This window comes from Barbus barbus, assembly GCF_936440315.1.
Source record: "Barbus barbus genome assembly, chromosome: 21".
Taxonomy (NCBI): domain Eukaryota; kingdom Metazoa; phylum Chordata; class Actinopteri; order Cypriniformes; family Cyprinidae; genus Barbus; species Barbus barbus.
Window position 1 is genome coordinate 12,549,139 of NC_136749.1, and position 19,344 is coordinate 12,568,482.

Sequence of the window (19,344 nt, forward strand, 5' to 3'; positions counted from 1 at the left end):
CTCTTACTAGAAGGATAGTTTAAACATTCTGAAGTGCAAATTGAATGTAACGTTTTCTGACTCTTAATAGAAGAGTCATGTCAAAAGTATGGACAAGCATTAATGGTAAACTAATATATATATATATATATATATATATATACACACATACATACAGTGGGGGGGGGGGGGGTATTTGATCACTTGCTGGTTTTGTACGTTTACCCACTGACTTAGAAATTATCATTTTAATGGTAGATTTATTTGAACAGTGAGAGACAGAATAACATAAAAGTTATACATTGATTTGCATTTTAGTGAGTGAAATAAGTATTTGATCCCCTATCAGTCAGAGAGATTGATACAATTATACAAGTAACGAGCTGAGATTAGGAGCACTCTTTTAAAGGGAGTGCTCCTAATCTCAGTTTGTTACCTGTACCACACCTGTCAACATTCGCATTTTTCGTGGGAGTCTTCCGTATTTCTCACCCATCTCCCGCTCCCCTCCTGTTTTGTTATTTCTCCCGGGAAACTCCCGTAATTTGTATAGCAAAATCTAGTTATATGAATAATCACATCAATATTTTATTCCAAGGTTGTTGCCAGATCTTGTATGAAACGCATCCTCCCAACACATCACCTCACACAATCGACACAATACACAAATTTCAAACCATTTGTGATCTCAACCTAGCAACCTACAACCCAGTTGCGCTGTAGATTTCTGCGCTAGTAGTAGACGTGGGAAGTTGAATCTACTATCAGTGGTAGAAATGGAAGGAGAAGAGTCAGGTGGTGCTCCGGCAAAGAAAGAACATATTTGTGTAAATTTAACAACAGCTGGATGGAAGAATTTAATTTCTTGTCTCGAAGCCATGTAAACAATGCCCACACCTTTTGCAAAGTGTGTCGCACTAATTTTAATATCGGACATGGTGGGAAAAACGACATATCTCATTTGTGCAGCCGAGGCACAGAAGGGGCAACACATACTATAAACACACAATGTTAATGTTATGTACAATGTAACAATGTAATGTAATGTACTTTGTTCCACGGTGATTTCTAAAAAAAAAAAAAATGTATATATATATATATATATATATATATATATATATATATATATATGTAGTAGATCTAATATTTATAAATATAATATTTATTTTTATTAATAATGCTCTATTATGTATTTACATTTTTAAATCAATTTTTCTGGATTTTTTTGTTGTTATTCTGTCTTTCACTGTTCAAATAAACCAACCATGATAATTATAGACTGATAATTTCTTTGTCAGTGGGGAAACGTACAAAATCAGCAGGGGATCAAATACTTTTTCCCCCATTGTATATCTGCACATTCAATACAATTAAGCACACTTTGTTTTCACAGGGGTTCTTGCTTGCCTTCTTCCTAAATCCCTTTTAAAATGTCTTCATAATCACTAAAATCCCACTGAAACATCTGCATAACAAATTCTGTATCTTTCTTATATTCAAGAATTTTTTCAAGATTTGGTCAAGATTTTCTCCCTCATAACATCCTGTGTATAAATATCTTCATGGAACAAACATTCTTCTCCACCATTAAAACCTGCCCTCTATTTTTCACATACCACATCAAAACAGCTCCATGCTCTTTTGTCAGTTCTCCTGTCGTACCTCTGTGTGGAAAATTAGAGTGTGATTTTCTTTCTCACATGATTTTGATTCCATCTCAAGCACAGATATATATATATATATATATATTATATTATATATATATATTATATATATTCAAAGTTACTATTTTTTGTGTTTCCACTATTGTTTGCTCTCCTATCCTGCTTTCCCTGGATGTGATTAGGCATAAAGCTGCTGGTTGTTTTTAAACTCTGCACTCTTGCGGGCAGCCACATAGTTATATTTAGCTAGAGTCTGGACGACCGCCTGAAAATCACTAAGTTGACTAACACTGGCTGGGCCACAAAACTTACATCTTGCAAAATGCATGTCACCCTCACACAATCAGCACAGAAACCTGCTGCATTAATCGCTGCTTCAAACATATAAGTTATCTGCATTAGTTTGTGTTTGTATATGGACAGTTTTCATACTGATATAGGTCTTGAAATTACAGGAATTATACAGGGTCACAAAATATAAGCTTAAAACTTAAGCCACACTTAAAATGTATATAATATTTTGCTATTTAACAAAACTATGAAATCATATGGCATTGTATTTTTACATGGTTTTCTATTTTAAATATATTTTAAAATGTCATTTATTCCTGTGATATTCAGCAGGCATTACTCCAGTCATCCTTGATAAATAAAGTGTTGATTTGATCAATAAATATTTCTTATTATTATCAATGTTGAAAACAGGTGTACTGAAAACTGTAATACCATTTTTAGAATCCTTTGATAAATATAAAGTTAAAGGATGTGTGTTTATTGTTACTCTTTTAGTAACATTATAAATTATAACTTTCTCTTGCTTTTGATCAATTGTGCCTTTAACTATGAAAAAAACACTCAGACGTTTAACTGTTTCCTTTTTCTCACCCATGTCTAGCACTGAGGCCTTTAGTCCAGACAGAGGAGCGAGGGAAGGGGCCACTAAAGTGATGATAGTCGTGACAGATGGAGAGTCCCATGATAGCGGAGACCTTCCTGATTCCTTGGCTGAATGTGAGAAACGTAACATCACCAGATATGCCATTGCTGTAAGTACAAATACACATTCCTACCATAATTAAACCTGACCCTTGGAAAAACCTACAACCCCTCCTAAGAAAACCAGCGAGCAGCAGAGTGTATGCCTGAATATCAGATCTCCACTTAAACTGACCATAATTGGCACTGCTCTATTTTCAGTGTCTCTGCTCAGCTCCACCCGGTTCTCTCGCAGAGATGTCTGCGTTTGAATGATAAAACGGTCTTCCCTAATTCTTTAAACAATCATAACCACATTATTGCATTATTCACATTATTACAGAAATAGACTTAAACGGGGTTCCTTGCCATCAGAGGAATGCACCACACCCTAAAACCTCTCGACACTGACACCCTGCCCCTCTTCTTCACTGCCACCCTAAACCACAACAGCGCAAGAAAAAAACTAAGTGAAGCTGCCACCATCAGAGCCTGGGGTGTCAGTGTAGACAAAATGGCTTTCCAACTAGACTGTCTAGCTGCTTGTATCTTGAAAAAAAGATGTAAATTTTCACTCTGAAATTGCTAGTAAATATCACAAATAATTACAAAGAAACATTCAATTAAATTAAACATTTTGAACAGAAAGTTCAAATACTGAAATAGTATTTTCTTGTAAAACTTACTTCGATTGTCTTTGTTGTATTTACAATGTTTTTATAGTGTACTATACTACAAATAAAAAAGCAGTATATTTGTTTTATTGTAATTCAAATTTGAGCGTAAAGTGCCCAAAAGCTGACATCAACACTTATGTCATATAGAGCTACGGGTTGGATTTACATCGTATTCGTGTCGGCTCAATCAATGAAGTAAATTTGATGTAGGTCGAACTGCCTGTCTAACCAATGGAAGATGGTTATTTTTAAGCTTGAAACTTGGAAACTTGAAAGCTGGCTTTATTTTAGCTTTTCTGTTTGGTGCCTCTAGTGGCGCAGAAGTTTTGTTACACCCTTCACCTTTAAAATATTCTGACAGTGGAACTGAGTATGAACTCTTCATCAGATATAGTTTCCGTTCATCAGGCTATTCATGATTACAGTCATATCTCATAATGTCTGAAGGCAAACAAGTTTTTTTGGTCCTATAATCTGAGACCAACAGTTTTTACTCAGGAGGAAAGCTGATAGCATGCTCTAATTCATGGAGCATTCAGAGAGAGCTCTTGCATATTTTAATTCTGGTATTTGTAATAAGACTGTGGTAACCACAGGTAAAACCATCCATGACCCTCATTACCATGACTGGATATGGCTATGTTTTCTATTAAACAAACTATGACATTTGTTATTAAAAGTAGCGTAGACGTTGAGAAACTACAAATACTGCTGCCAATAAAAACAAATTCTGTTCTATTATTCATATACTATTATAGTATGTGCTCTTGTCACTTTATTGTTTTTAATCATTTTATTTAGCTTTAATTTATTTTAGTAATAATTTATTTATTTTAGTAGTTTTAGTACTTCAACTTATACTTATTTTACTTCAGTGAGATTCCAATGCAACATTTCTAATTTTCTATTTTTCATGTTCATTTTAATTTCAGCTTTATTTCACTTAAAGACAGGGTAAGCGATTTCTGGAAGCCAATGTTGATATTTGAAATCACCAAAACAAACATCCCCTATACCCCAAAAGGGTCTTGCCCCTATTTTGATAGCCCTATTCCCGCCCCACATATACGTAGCCTACGCAACTCAGGCAACGATTAGTTCTGTGAAACATAAGCCGCTTTTCCACTGAAATTACCTGGAACAATATGTCCCAGGAACTTTTTCCCCCCAGACCTGTTGCTGTCTGCGTTTCCATCACGGTCTAAAGTACCGAGAAGATTAGGCAAATAGTCTGGTGACATAACGTTAGGTCTGCACGCGTTTCTCAATACCAAGTATGCAAATTTCGGCCTTAGTCCTGAACTCCCGCGGACGGAACGACGCAAGTCCGGTAATTCTGCAAAGAGCAGCGTACTTGATAACGTCAGTCAGCTCGCCTTAGCTGCTGCAATCTTCCTCACTGTATTTACAGACGAAATATATCAAACACCACTGCCTCTTTTCGTTTTCATTTAAAAATATTAAGAGCCGCAGAAATGTAGTTCAGGGAACGTACATACATTAAAATGAAACAAAATATTATATCAAACATTGCTTGATTTTTTTTTTATTTTAACATATTAATAGAACAATAGAATAAAGACCAAAGATTACCTGTTAGATTTACCCAAAACGAATTATATCTCATATCCCACCTTTAACAAAAAATTAATAGTTTTAGTTTTAGTTAAAAATACTGATTATTACGAACTTGTATTCCCTTAATTCTGTATTAAATTATATATAATTAAACATTTTTATATTAAGATTATAACAGTATTTAGTTAGCCTTTTAACATTGACTGTTTGGCAGTGCAGGTAGAGGGTTAGTGCTGTTTTGGTTTTTCCCATAAGCAGCAGAGACTGACAGCGCATAATCAAAAAGAGTGGTGCAATTTAACATTTTCCCCAGTGCAATCGCTAACAAAATTTAATATAAGCCCATTGGTTATACAGTGCAGCTTAACCACAAGAAAGAGTCCAAAGAATAAAAAAGAATCAGAATAAATGTCAAACCATCTGAAAGTAATTTACTTTTCAATTTTGACTGCCTCTCACTGCTGTCTTGGGTGATTTGACATTTCTACTGTACTCCACTCATTGGAACGGAGGACTGCGTGTAAACCTGCTCTTGAATGAGCCCATGTTGTGCTCTATTAGATAAACAGTGCCAGAATGGTGTCCGGATTTGCTGAGTCATCTGGGTAATATGTCTCTCTGCGTTTCCTCTGGGGAACTGTGGAATAAAATTATGACAGCTGGTTTTAATGTCCCGCCAGCTAAAGCATAGCTTTCATGTTTTGATGTTTTATGTTCTCCCTCTCTCCTTTCTCGTTCTCTTCCTCCTGTACAGAACTAGGGAACGGATGGAAAAGTAAAACATTCGCGGGAGAGAAGAGAAACAACCTCAGATGAATTTGTGTATTGGTCGTGTGGCGCTGCCAGGATATGTTTTAGACATTACAGGATAGAGATGCTGGGAATGTGAACACGGTGGGTGGGGAAGTGGGTGTTCAGAGCAAGATACTAGGAATGTGCAACAATTACCACTGTAAATTATGGCAGATATGAACTAAAATAGATTGAATATTGTAGATTCTATTGTTTAATTATTGCTTTTGAACTCAAAAACCCTCCTGTGTGTGACTACCTTGCAACTAGTTGGGAACATGCTTGGAAAGTTTCCAGTTGCTCTCTGATTGTTTTTGAGAGCCGAAATCCATCCCAGTCTCAGATGAGACCTAGTAAGAAATCCTTAGTTCTCCATCCAGGGTGCCAAGCCATCATCTCATGATAGCATGAACACAACTCACACCCAAGGAGAACAGGACAGGATAGATAATTGACAGGAGGCAACACAAGAGAGAAGGGAGCAGGATCAGGATTCAGGAAAGGACCACAAATCAGGACTCGACCATAGCACTTTCCATGAGGCTGTGGGCTCTGACCAATATACAGTAAATGTGGCAGATTATTTTGAGAGCTCTTAAAACTGTAAACTGCAATAGATAAAGTCACATTGCAAGTTATTTTTTCACATTTTGAGATGTAAAGTCATATTGTAAGATTTGGGGCCTGATTTACTAACAACGTTCACCAGTGCAAAGCCGCTTTAGGCATTAAAAAACTACTGTCAGGAAAGACACGCAGTCAAAATAGCAATGAAAAGATGTGGACAAAGGTGCGCATATGTAGGAGTGTCCCTTACAGGCACAAAATTTATGGGAGGAAAATGTATCATACAAGGTGATTTACTAAGGTCTCTGGAAATCAGTTTACTGGTATTTTCACCATTATTTAACGCCCCCAAAAAGCATGTCCTAAACCAATTGTATATATGTTGTTAGTAGATTATATGCACCTGATTATCATAACCTTTGCTTGTTTGCACTGCTCTTGATAGATTGCATTCATTATTAAGAAAATGCAATGGCTTTGCTTGTGTTCTTTCATTTGTGCATTTTTAGTAGATCACGTGGAGAACGTTCCACTCCCATTGCTTTTAAGCCCAAGACACAGCATGATTTTCGGCTGTCCCAGATTGGCATCGTGAAACAATAATGGTGATTTCTGTGATCGTGGCTCCTAATCGGTGGTCCTGTGTCGTACAGTGAGAGAGGTTCAAAGACGGCCGTTGTCACGGTCTTGCGACCAAAGATAAAACCTATGATAATTTTCTGACAGTGTCAGAAATTCAGCATGATCATTGCAGAGTGTGTTTGCTGCTATGACCTACGTTTACTGACCAACCAATAAAAATGCGATATGAAATCAACATGAAATGGCACTAAAACATATAGCTGCTTACCTCAAGCTCTTATCCCTTCCTCTTTCACCGCACACATTAAAACTACAACTGCTAAAGTGTGAGTCATCTTGCTCTTTTTGTTTAGCACTAGCACACGGTAATGACGTTTTATTCTTAATAGAAACGTGCATCATAATGTACGAGTCAATAGGTGTCATCATCATACAGTCTACATGTATGTCGGACCCATGTTTATTAGATCCATGTTGCACAGTGTGATTTGCAATGATCTTATAGGAAAGCTAAAATCGTGCAGTCTGTAGAAGGCTTTAAGTGATTGTGGATCCATATCTTCTTAAATTCAAAAGATGAGGACAAATAACTATGACTGGACAAAAATTTGGACCTGTATTTCTCATGTTGACTGGATATAGTTTATCCAGTCATCATATCCAACCAGCTGAAGTCTGGGAAAGTTTAGGGACATAGGTGCATGTCAGTGGAGAGTGAACTCATGACCTGGCACCGATGGTTTTCAGGGCTTGTCATTAGTGGTGTGTTGCCAGTGACTAGGAGTGATATTCTCTCTGTTTCCTCTGCGTAGGTGTTTCTAGGATGAGTTTCCTCTGAGTCCTGTATCCCGTTATTAATTGATCTATCAGATTATCTGCTTTCACTCTAAAGGAATGGAGGAGGTGTTGGCAATATGGATGAGAGAATCTATGTTGTTGTTGTTCTTCATCTACTATCTGACTTGTTTCAAACAAGACTAGTGAACAAAAGCCTGAGAAATCAGCATTTCCGATTAATTTTCGATCAGTGTATACTTGAAACAATTTGCTCTCTCTCTTTCACAGGTATTAGGTTACTACATCCGCAAACAGCAAGATCCAGAGACCTTTATCAATGAGATTAAGTACATTGCCAGTGACCCCGATGAGAAATACTTCTTCAATGTGACGGATGAAGCCGCTCTAAATGACATTGTAGATGCATTGGGGGATCGCATTTTTAGTCTAGAGGGTAAGAGGAAGAACATTCATCCTTAATGACCATAGGAAAACAAATGTGTGTGCTTCTTTCACCTAAAAAGAACAGAAAATCAGATTTGCCTTTTATTGAGGATGTTGATGATGTTTTTTTGGACACTTGAACCAAACTTGAAAATGTATGAAAATACAAAACATGCCAGACCAAAATTAATTAATATATATATAATTAAATTAATATATAATATGAATGATACTTTTTAGATATAAAGTGCCAATTAAACTTTTATTTTAGGAATAAGTATGTTTCAAGACGAGCAACATTTTACCCAAAAATGCATGGACATCATGATCATTACCGTAAGAACAGGGTGTGAGGCTTGTGCCATCTTGATTCTGAGGAAAGCCAGGCAGGAAGGATGGAAGGGAGGGGATGGATGACCTTAAAGTGGGAACAGCTGTGCATTCACAAGATACATAGGTTAGAAGCACAGAAAGAAATATGATTAGCCAATGCTGTGGACTAACTGGAATTCACTTTTTATGTATCCTACTGTGCAGTCAAATATGTCGTACTGCCATTGATAATGATAACTGATCCTGTTCTATACATTTTTCACTTTTCAGGATATGTTTTATTTTTATTTAGATTTGGTACAGTAAGAAAGGTGCATTGGTGAACCAAGATATAAAGAGTGTACTTTTCCTTGAACTTTAATGCTCCAGCTCAGCAGATTTCTATACAATTGCATGAAGTGTGGGGCTGGTAAGATGTTTTTGAAAGAAGTCTCTTATGCTCACCAAGGCTGCATTTATATTGATTAAAAATGCAGTAATGCATTTATTTAAAACAGAAATATTTTGTAACATTATAAATGTCTTGTTTTCTTTTTTGAGCAAATTTAATGTGCCCTTAAATTCTGACCCCAAACATTTGAAGGGTAGTGGGAAAGGTTTATTGATATAAATGACATTTGCATTGTAATTTGATTGCAGCACTTGTATGTGTGTTCATTTACAGTGTGTAATGCAATGTTAATGAGGTCTGCTGTTGCAGGGACCCTGGGATACAATGAAAGTGCCTTTCTCATGGAGATGTCTCAGATTGGTTTTTCGACACACATTTTGGATGTGAGTTTCAATGTATTTTATGTCCACATGTAGTTGCGCCTATTTAAATATTTGTAATTATAAACTGAGAAATACTGTACTCCAAAAGTTTGGAAACGCTCTAGAAAAGTGGGGTTTTGGACAATATTGACATGAATCCTTTTTCATTTGTGATAATTTTGCACTGATAAGGGACAACTCAAACTACGAAAACATATTTTATTGCATAAACAGTTTATACATAGAAAAAAACTGAAATTTTCCATTCATCAAAATAATTGGCAATCAATTGTTGAAGCTATTAAGGTGTGCTGACCCAAAAATCTTTTAAAAACCTGGGCCAAGTTTAAACCAGTAACCAGGCATCACATCTGGCAAAGGGGCATGTCTCATTTTGACGTGTATATATTGCCATTATTATGTTTTATTGCTGGTCTTCAATGATAATGTCAAGCTACTTTAATGTATTTGCACCAAAAAATGATAAGGATTTATGCTGATATCATCCAAAACTTTGCCAGGGGTGTTTCCAAACTTTTGGAGGGCAGTGTAGATGGCATAAAACATGCAATCATGCTATAATGAGCTATATTATTTTGGGCCATACTGTAGGATGGCATCTTGTTTGGCATGGTGGGTGCATATGACTGGCAGGGAGGCGTCCTGAAGGAGAGCAAAGAAGGGCAGCTCAAGCCCTCAAGAGAGGCCTTCGAGAAAGAGTTCCCATTGGAGCTGAAGAATCATGCAGCCTACCTTGGTAACATTTTACTTTGTGAAACCAACCACCAAATAAACAATTCTTCAAGTTTGTATGTTAACATTTACAGCTATTTATTAAGATGTGGACGTGTGAACTTCTGCAGGTTACACAGTGTCATCAGTGATTGTAGGTGACTGGAGGAGGTTGTATGTTGCTGGTGCACCTAGATTCAAGCACAAAGGAAAGGTCATCTTGTTTGTCCTCACCCTTGAAGGCGATGTCATAATCACACAAGCCCTAAATGGAGAACAGGTGGCTATTTCGTCTTCGTTCTTATATTTATTTATACTGAGACCCTCTACTTTCACACACTCTGTCTCTGGTCCACAAATGAGATCTCCATCAAACCCTTGTGTGATGTCCAATTCTTTGAGTTTTGTATTATCCTTCTTTTCTCAGGTGATTTTTTTATTGCTTTTCTTCTCTCAGTCCTTCTTTCACACCACATTCCTGCTCTCTTGCAATTAATGAGTTTATTTTCTTATTAAACAAAAGCAAACAAGGTTCATTTTCTCAGACCACTCCTAAAATCAAAGTGATACTTAGAACAAAATCCAGAGGTTCGGGGTTCCCACAGTCATGGAAAACCTGAATAAATCAGGGGATTTTTTAATTGCTTTTCTAGGCCAGGAATATTCACAGAAATTAATACAATCTTAAACATTTTTATAATGAATGTAAATTTTTCTAGTCATGATCTGCCCTAAAATATGTAGTCAGCTAGGTATTGCTTTTGTAGAGTAAAACATGCTTGCATGCTTCGTTTTGTAAAAGACTTGTCGTTCTGAGTCAGTTCTTTTCACTGAATCATTCAAATGCATTCACACAGGCCTATCGGTTTGAATGATTCACTATAGAATCAGTCTAAAAAAGGGATTATTTTTCATTCTTAACATAGACAGTGTATTTGTTCTTATTTATCAGTATTGACCCATACTGTGTATATTTATGTATGTATGTATGTATATATATATATATATATATATATATATTTGTATGGATATCTATGTGCATATATATATACTTACTGACTGACTTTTGAACGGATTGGTGTATATTTTTCAGCAATGGTCATTTATCAGCCATAACATCAAATTTATAGTTTTATTTCCCTAATTGAAACACATTGGTTAAAATGCGTGGGAACCTTCAGATTGCTTAACATCTTTATTCTCTCTCTGCAGATTGGATCATATTTTGGCAGTGAGGTGTGCGTGGTGGATGTGGATCAGGACGGAATAACAGACATCCTGCTCATAGCTGCTCCCATGTTCCTGGGAGCAGGAAACAAAGAAACAGGCAAAGTCTATGTCTACTGTCTGGATGGGGTGAGAATCACAGTGGCAGTACTGTTTGTGTGATGTGCATGTGAGAGACAGAGATAGATTCATTCTATCACACTAAACAACATATTCCTCTAGACATAAATGTATGCCATTTCAGTAAATGAATGTTTAATTGTATGAACATTTTATCTGAAAATGTTATTTTCTGACTCTATATCTGTCTGTCTCTCTACCAGGATGGTTTTGTTCCTAACGGTACGCTACATTCTCAGAAGAAAGCACAGGATGCACGGTTTGGTTATGCTATGGCTGTAGCCCCTGACCTAAACCATGACGGATACACTGACCTGCTCGTGGGAGCTCCGCTAGAGGATGACCACCAGGGAGCTCTTTACATCTACCACGGCGACGAATACTACATTATACCTCAGTATAAACAAGTAAATATATCACTGGTTCATGTGTGCAACCAACCACAAGTGTGAGACCACCGAGACCAGACAATCTGTAGACATCACAAAAAAAGAAATGTAAAAAAAAACGTATATTTATATATATACACACACACACACAGTGGTGTGAAAAAGTGTTTATTAAGTGTATTTTTTGCATGTTTGTCACACTTTAATGTTTCAGATCAAACAAATTTAAATATTAATCAAAGATAACACAAGTAAACACAACATGCAGTTTTTAAATGAAGGGTTTTTTTTTATGAAGGGAAAACAAAATCCAAACCCTCGTGGCCCTGTGTGAAAAAGTGTTTTAATCTAGATTTAAACAGATAGAGCGTGTCTGAACCCCGAACGTTATCAGGAAGGCTATTCCAGAGTTTTTTCAGTGTCAGTGTTCATGACTCCACCATAAAAAAGAGACTGGGCAAAAATGGCCTGAATGGCAGAGTTCCATTTACATTTATGCATTTAGTAGACGCTTTTATCCAAAGCAACTTACATTGCATTCAAGTTACAGTTTTTTTTTACATTTTATCAGCTCTTGCTTTCCCTGGGAATCGAACCCATGACCTTGGCATTGCTAGCGCCATGCTCTACTATTTGAGCTACAGGAAAGGCTCATCTCAGTTTTGCCAGAAAACATCTTGATGATCCCCAAGACTTTTGGGAAAATACTCTGTGGACTGACGAGACAAAAGTTGAACTTTTTGGAAGGTGTGTGTCCCATTACATCTGGCGTAAAAGTAACACAGCATTTCAGAAAAAGAACATCATACCAACAGTAAAATGTGGTGGTAGTGTGATGGTCTGGGGCTGTTTTGCTGCTTCAGGACCTGGAAGACTTGCTGTGATAAATGGAACCATGAATTCAGCTGTCTACCAAAAAATCCTGAAGGACAATGTCCGGCCATCTGTTCGTGACCTCAAGCTGAAGCGAACTTGGGGTTCTGCAGCAGGACAATTATCCAAAACACACCAGCAAATCCATCTCTGAATGGCTGAAGAAAAACAAAATGAAGACTTCGGAGTGGCCTAGTCAAAGTCCTGACCTGAATCCTATTGAGATGCTGTGGCATGACCTTAAAAAGGCGGTTCATGCTCAAACTCTCCAATGTGGCTGAATTACAACAATTCTGCCAAGATGAGTGGGCCAAAATTCCTCCACAGCGCTGTAACGGACTCATTGCAAATTATTGCAAACACTTGATTGCAGTTGTTGCTGCTAAGGGTGGCCCAACCAGTTATTAGGTTTAGGGGGCAAGCACCTTTTCACACAGGGCCATGTGGGTTTGGATTTTGTTTTCCCTTCATAATAAAAAACTTCATTCAAAAACTGCATGTTGTGTTTACTTGTGTTATCTTTGATTAATATTTAAATTTGTTTGATGATCTGAAACATTAAAGTGTGACAAACATGCAAAAAAAAAAAAAATCAGGAAGGGGGCCAACACTTTTTCACACCACTGTATGTAAATATATATATATATATATATACATACATATATATAACATGTATTAAAATTAGTGCTGTCAAAATTAGCGCGTTAACGCAGGCGATTAATTTTTTCAGTTTAATGCGTTAAAATTATTTAACGCCGTTAAAGCAGGGGCGTAAAATATATTTGTGAACAGATTATTAATAATAAACATGGTCTAAACATTCTTAGATGTGTAGTATTCATCATGTTGTAGTTTGGGAACAACCCAACTAGTAATGTGTTCAAGTTTATGTCACAATAACACGTTAACTAATGCAGAAAAGAAACATTACTTACTCATCAGATCGATCAGCAGCCTTTACTCAGCGCGTCTTCTTCCAGAAACTAACAGTATAGCAGCGATGAACAGTCTCCGTGTTTATGTTGGGCGTCTCCACGCGTGCGTGGGTCACGTGGTTATTTACATGTGAACGCGAGGGGGCGGGATCTCATTAGAAATAATGAGTTAGACGGGACAGACTGAACATCGTGCTGGTTTCATACGGATTACTTCATCACAGAATATTTGTTTTCGATATGACATTTCATTTGAAAGAAGACACTTGAAGCTTTCTATAGAGATAACTCTCATGTTTCTGTGTTGAGTATTCGCTGAGTTACACTTCATTTTAGTGACGCATTTCTGAAAACAGATCGCGGAGACGGAGAAGACAGACAGAGCGCACCCTGATTGTTTTCTTTATTCTTCAAAAGCACAAAGTTTAGTTGTTATTATGAGTGTATACAAATAAAAGTAGAGCCCTTACAGATTCGAATGGTGTATTGCTCTTATCTGAACAATCAAGAATGGCAGAGTAATTCAAGCTCATTTCTGCCTTATCAGGAAAATCTGCCCCAAAACGCTTATTCGCGTTTGTCGGGCTCAGAGGGTTAAAACACATTTTAGGCTTAATATTAAGAAATGTGCATTGTGCACAAGTAGTACTCCAAATAAAGTTTAATTATAATAGTTTTGAGACTATACTTAGTATTTTAAATATATTACATTTATACTAGGGTGACCACTTTTTTGATGGTCTTTAACTTTTAGACCTCATTATACCTGTAATTTATACTTCACATACTAATAAAGCTCTCTTTTTCTCTTTTGTAGCGTATCCCAGGCTCCTCTCTCTCTGCAGGGCTGCAGTATTTTGGCCGTAGCCTGAGTGCTTTGCTGGATCTGGATGGAGATGAGCTACTGGATCTTGCTGTGGGAGCACAGGGCACTGCTGTCCTACTGAAGTACTCTATGCCTCATTACAGTCTTGTGTTTTTATGCATCATCTAAACACTGCCATCATAGACACCAATTCATCACTTTAAATTGTGTGTCAAACAGTAGTAAAGTCACGTTTTGAATGACCCGTGGTAACAACTTTGCTCGATTCCTGACCTCTCTCTGTTCTCTACAGGTCACGTAGTATAGTGCAGATCAACGTCAGCCTGTCCTTCCAGCCACACTCCATAAATGTGATACAGAAGAACTGCAACAGGGCTGGACGGGGCTCCGCATGCCTTAACGCCACAGTTTGCTTTCTGGCCCTGTCTCGCTCTCCTGGCTCTTATGGCACATATTTTGGTAAAGTGTCATGTAACCAAAAAGCTTTCTTCTATTGCTGTACTACATACACTTCCTAAACTACCAGCACATCTGCTTATTTGTATAGTTATGCAGATGGGGGCCATGTTGGATGACAGAAAGATCTTGGCTCGTGCTCTGTTTGACTACAACTCCCAGCGGCAGACTCTAATGGGCGTCACTGTTCGTGTAGGGCAGACCATGTGCTACACGCTACCATTTCACGTCTTTGTAAGTCTAAACGGCTTAAAAATCAATGAAGTAAAGGATAATGTACATTTAACCGGTCGATATCGCAAAAAGGGGTTGTTTTGCCCTAATGGCCGACAGACTGTACATTATCCTACATGAGAACTTACTGATTGTTTTCGAGGTAAAGTGTTCTTCTCTCTGTTTCTGTTTTCCTTTATATATCTAGGATACAGCTGATTACATCCGACCAATCAGCTTCACTTTGCGCTTCAAAATCAATGACACAGAGAGCGGCCCGGTACTAGATGAGGGCTGGCCGACAACATTCAAGAAGTCTGTGAGTGCTATTCAGTTGACCTATTCCTTTGAAAAATATAAATGGATGGTGTTTCCCTTCATATTGCTGGCTAATGCAAAGTTTGATCTCTTTTATGACCTTTAGATCCCATTCTTCAAAGACTGTGGGGAGGATGATGTGTGTGTAACTGATCTGGTTTTACAGGCCCATATGGACATTTCTGGAACAAGGTAACAGAGAAATTGTCCTCCTGCTGTTGGCATGTTTAGAAAAAGCACACCTAATGATCCACAACTAGTCCAAACATGTTGACCATTGGCAGAACTAGTTGCTTTAACCCCTAGTGCTATGTTAATAGTTAAAATATTTAGAGTAACATTTTTGAAATAGCACATGTTATGATAATGTAACGTCAATCTTGCTCTTATCTGTTCTTGCAGGCAGCAACCGTATGTTATACGCAGCCCTCGGCGACGACTTGCAGTAGAAGTGCAGCTACAAAACCGGCTAGAAAACGCCTATAACTCTAGTCTCACTCTTCATTACTCTAAAAACCTGCACTTCAGCAGTCTGAGTATACGGGTACCAGCACAATCTCTCCTCTGAAAACATTAAAGCATATTAGTACAAACACACCAGCATGTGTTAAATATGGCAGTTTGATTGTTTTATGCCAAATGAGTAATATAGTAGATACTTTACTAATAAATGTCACAATTATGTGTACAAAATATACACATTTTGAGGTCAAATCTTTCAAATAAATGCTGTTCTTCTGAAAGTTCTATTTATCAAAGAATTCTGAAAAAATGTATAATGGTTTCCACTAAAATATTAAGCAGCACAACTAATTTCAATATTGATAATAATAATAAAAAAATGTTTCTTGAGCACCAAATCAGCATATTAGAATAATTTCTGAAGGTTCATGTGACACTGAAGACTGGAGTAATGACTCCTGAATATTCAGCTTTGACAAATACATTTTAAAATATAAAAAGTTATTTTAAATTGTAATAATATTTCACTATTACTTTTTCCTGTATTTTTGATCAAATAAATGCATCCTTGATGAGCATTAGACTTTTTTTTTAAAACCTTAGCGTCCCCCAACTTTAGAATGGTAGTGTAAGTATTTAAAGAAAAGTATTCTTATTTATACACAGAATTTATACAAAAGTATAGTATATTCCACTGTTTCATGTCTCTTTGTTTCTCTCTATCTGTCTATAGGAAGACGCTCAGTTTAAGATTGAATGCACGGCTCTAAGCTCAAATAGTCACTCCTGTAATGTCAGTTACCCAGTGTTCCGCTCTCAGTCGAAGGTAAGCCTCTGAAAGATGAAGGTTTGTCATCATGATTCATTGAAACAGTCACTGAACCGTTTTGGTTCATTGATCAGTGATTCTCCCAACTGCCTCATTTTTCTCAGGTGAACTTCATGTTGGAATTTGAGTTCAGTTGTACGTCTCTCATCAGTAAGGTCCAGATGAAGCTTGTTGCTTCAAGGTACACACACACACACACACACACAACTTAAACCATTAGCAAATGGTAAATGTCATGGACATTTATTTTAAATAATTAAATTTTTTGGAAGATGCATTTAAAATCATTTTAACCTAACAAAACAAGTAAATAAATGTGTTATCTTAAAATGTATATTAAATGTGTGTATGTATGTGTTGCCACAGTGACAGTGTGGAGAGTGAAGGCACACTTTCGGACAACAGTGTACAGTTACAGAGTATTGTACAGTATGAACCAGATCTCTTCATCACAAGGTTAGTTCCCAACATCATTTTCCCTTTTACAACCTTAAAATGCATGCATGTTCAGTGTACAGTATGCATATGTGGTTGTTCAATTCACTACAGTGACTCCAACCTAAACCGTTATGAGGTCCACCCAACCAGAACCGTGTCTGAGAGGACAGGTCCCGAGTTCTACACACATTTCAGGGTGGGTCAAAGTAAACCTGATGGCCTCGTTGGTTTATGTTTAAAAAATCAGAAAGCTTATGAGTACATGTATGTTTTTGATATCAGGTGCAGAATCTGGGCTGTTACGCCGTCAGTAATCTGGACCTGAGTGTTAATTTGCCCGCCGTGGCTTCAGGAGACAGAGTTTTCGCGACTGTGGTTGATGCATTCTCTCATAATGTTAGTATCATGTGTATGCGTTTATACAGTCTTACTGTAATTCATATGCATCTTTGTGTTCATATAGTTTTTTTCTGTTTATTTGTAGTCTTCAGGTATGAACTGCAATATAGTCAGTGATATTTCCAAGTTAAAGTCCAACCAGAGAGATGTGCGTCCACTTCACCCAGAAGACATGAAGAAAACGGAACTATTGGTGAGAATACAGATGTTATGTTCACTGAAGGGAAATTGACAACTGCATTCTGTAACTGAAATAAATCCATTAAGTTAAACTGAATTTTGATTTGTTGATTTAATTTGATTAATTTGGAACACGGTTGCAATTAACAACTTGTTGTCTCTGCATAGACATTATTCTTTGCCGTCAAATCGTCATCAAATTCTAGAGCTGTCAACCTCTTTTTGTCTTGTTGAAAAGTAGGACAAAATTCCTGTTAAGTATTTGGGTGGAGTAGATAATAAAATAAAAACAAACCGGAATGAATCAGAGTTTTGGCTGCATATCTATGAGAATGAAAGCAGCAGAAGAGGCCCAAAATAGAGAGGGATACCGATACTAAAATCTATATAGTTTTTTTTTGTAAAGACCCAATTTATGAAAAATAAATATTATAAATATGTTAGATTTTATTTGTAATTATTTATTTATTTTAATTTTATTTTATTAACTCATGTGTTCAATTATTTTAATGTATTTTTCTTTAATCATATTTATTTAATTTAATATTACTTTTATTGTTGAATTATTTATTTTTTAACTTTTTAATAGCTTTTCTCCAAACATTTTCACAGACTCCCTAGCACTTCCATGTAAACACTAGTTTGAAAACCCCTGACCCAAAGTACTGCTGTAAATGATCTTATATTATAATATCATTTTGTTTTCATATTTAGAACTGCACTTCCTCATGGTGTGTGGAGGTCGTGTGTCACATCCAACAGCTATTGAAAGGACAGACAGCCTTGGTCCGCATTACCAGGAGGATACATGACAACTTCTTCAGACAGGTGACTCAAGCAAATGACTACTGAAGTCAGAGGTATTTACAGGGATGTGTTTGTGTTTCAGTCTCTAACCTCTAACTACTGTGTGCTTCTGTCAGGCCAAGTTTAAAGCAGTGACAATAGTGGGCTCTTACCAGCTGTCTGCTCGGGAGTCCAATCTGATTACAATGGGAAATGCTGCCCTCTTGAGGGAGGTGAGAAAACTGACAGGACACAAACTCATAAACCAGGGATGTCCAAATGTGTTCCTGGAGGGCCACTGTCTGGCAAAAGTTAGGTCCAACCCTAATTAAACACACCTGAACCAGCCAATCAAGGTCTTCAGACTCACTAGAAACCAGAGATTGCCTTACTATTGAGAGATGAGAGGGTCTGCACTATCAATGCCTAAACATATCGCATAATGAATCTGAGGTGGTCAGGTAGTACAAGTTGTAGCTCTCAGAAATGTCCCAGTTCACAAGTTCTAATTATGAGTTCTATGAGGACATGAATGCTTTTTACAAGTTGGTATCTCATAATTACGGTAATTACGGTATGGCATGAATGCACCTTTACTGTTGGAGAAAGCATAAAGGTCAACTTGGATCAAGTGTGCCTTGATAACCAATCACATTATAGCCTTGTCCTCATTGAATTTCAGTCAGAGTTGTGTGACAGATACCATAGGAATAAATGAGAAGTGTTGTAAGCTGAATCCCACCTGTTGTAAAAAGACAGTGACTTTTCCTATAAATCGAATAGTTTAATCAAAAACTATTGTTTAGTGTAAAACATGTTGAAGATTAGCTGACAGGCTGTCATCAAACTTTAAATGACTTGAAACCTTTCCTACAAATCCAGAGTTTTGTACTATAAACTTTCTTTCTGTCTCTGTATGTATAGACGGTTTTGGAAGTGCTGAAGGGGCGTTCGATTCCAATCTCTCTCTGGATTCTGATTGGCAGCATCATTGGAGGACTGCTGCTTCTTGCACTCTTAGTATTCATCCTTTGGAAGGT

General features: G+C 37.0%; 1 protein-coding gene across 1 annotated transcript in view; it reads left to right on the forward strand.

The window, feature by feature from the left end:
* Positions 1-19,344, forward strand: part of LOC306887501 (integrin alpha-10-like) — a 38,537-nt gene that overhangs the window by 18,302 nt on the left and 891 nt on the right. Inside the window, exons 9-30 of the mRNA XM_079445264.1 lie at positions 2,539-2,689; positions 7,880-8,045; positions 9,069-9,142; positions 9,734-9,878; positions 9,985-10,133; positions 11,066-11,209; positions 11,404-11,607; positions 14,215-14,345; positions 14,516-14,682; positions 14,771-14,913; positions 15,101-15,211; positions 15,317-15,402; positions 15,613-15,754; positions 16,406-16,498; positions 16,606-16,682; positions 16,868-16,957; positions 17,051-17,135; positions 17,222-17,335; positions 17,424-17,531; positions 18,233-18,346; positions 18,442-18,537; positions 19,229-19,342. Of these exons, the coding sequence (XP_079301390.1) occupies positions 2,539-2,689; positions 7,880-8,045; positions 9,069-9,142; positions 9,734-9,878; positions 9,985-10,133; positions 11,066-11,209; positions 11,404-11,607; positions 14,215-14,345; positions 14,516-14,682; positions 14,771-14,913; positions 15,101-15,211; positions 15,317-15,402; positions 15,613-15,754; positions 16,406-16,498; positions 16,606-16,682; positions 16,868-16,957; positions 17,051-17,135; positions 17,222-17,335; positions 17,424-17,531; positions 18,233-18,346; positions 18,442-18,537; positions 19,229-19,342 (2,704 nt within the window). The remainder of the gene's footprint in view (positions 1-2,538; positions 2,690-7,879; positions 8,046-9,068; positions 9,143-9,733; positions 9,879-9,984; positions 10,134-11,065; positions 11,210-11,403; positions 11,608-14,214; positions 14,346-14,515; positions 14,683-14,770; positions 14,914-15,100; positions 15,212-15,316; positions 15,403-15,612; positions 15,755-16,405; positions 16,499-16,605; positions 16,683-16,867; positions 16,958-17,050; positions 17,136-17,221; positions 17,336-17,423; positions 17,532-18,232; positions 18,347-18,441; positions 18,538-19,228; positions 19,343-19,344) is intronic.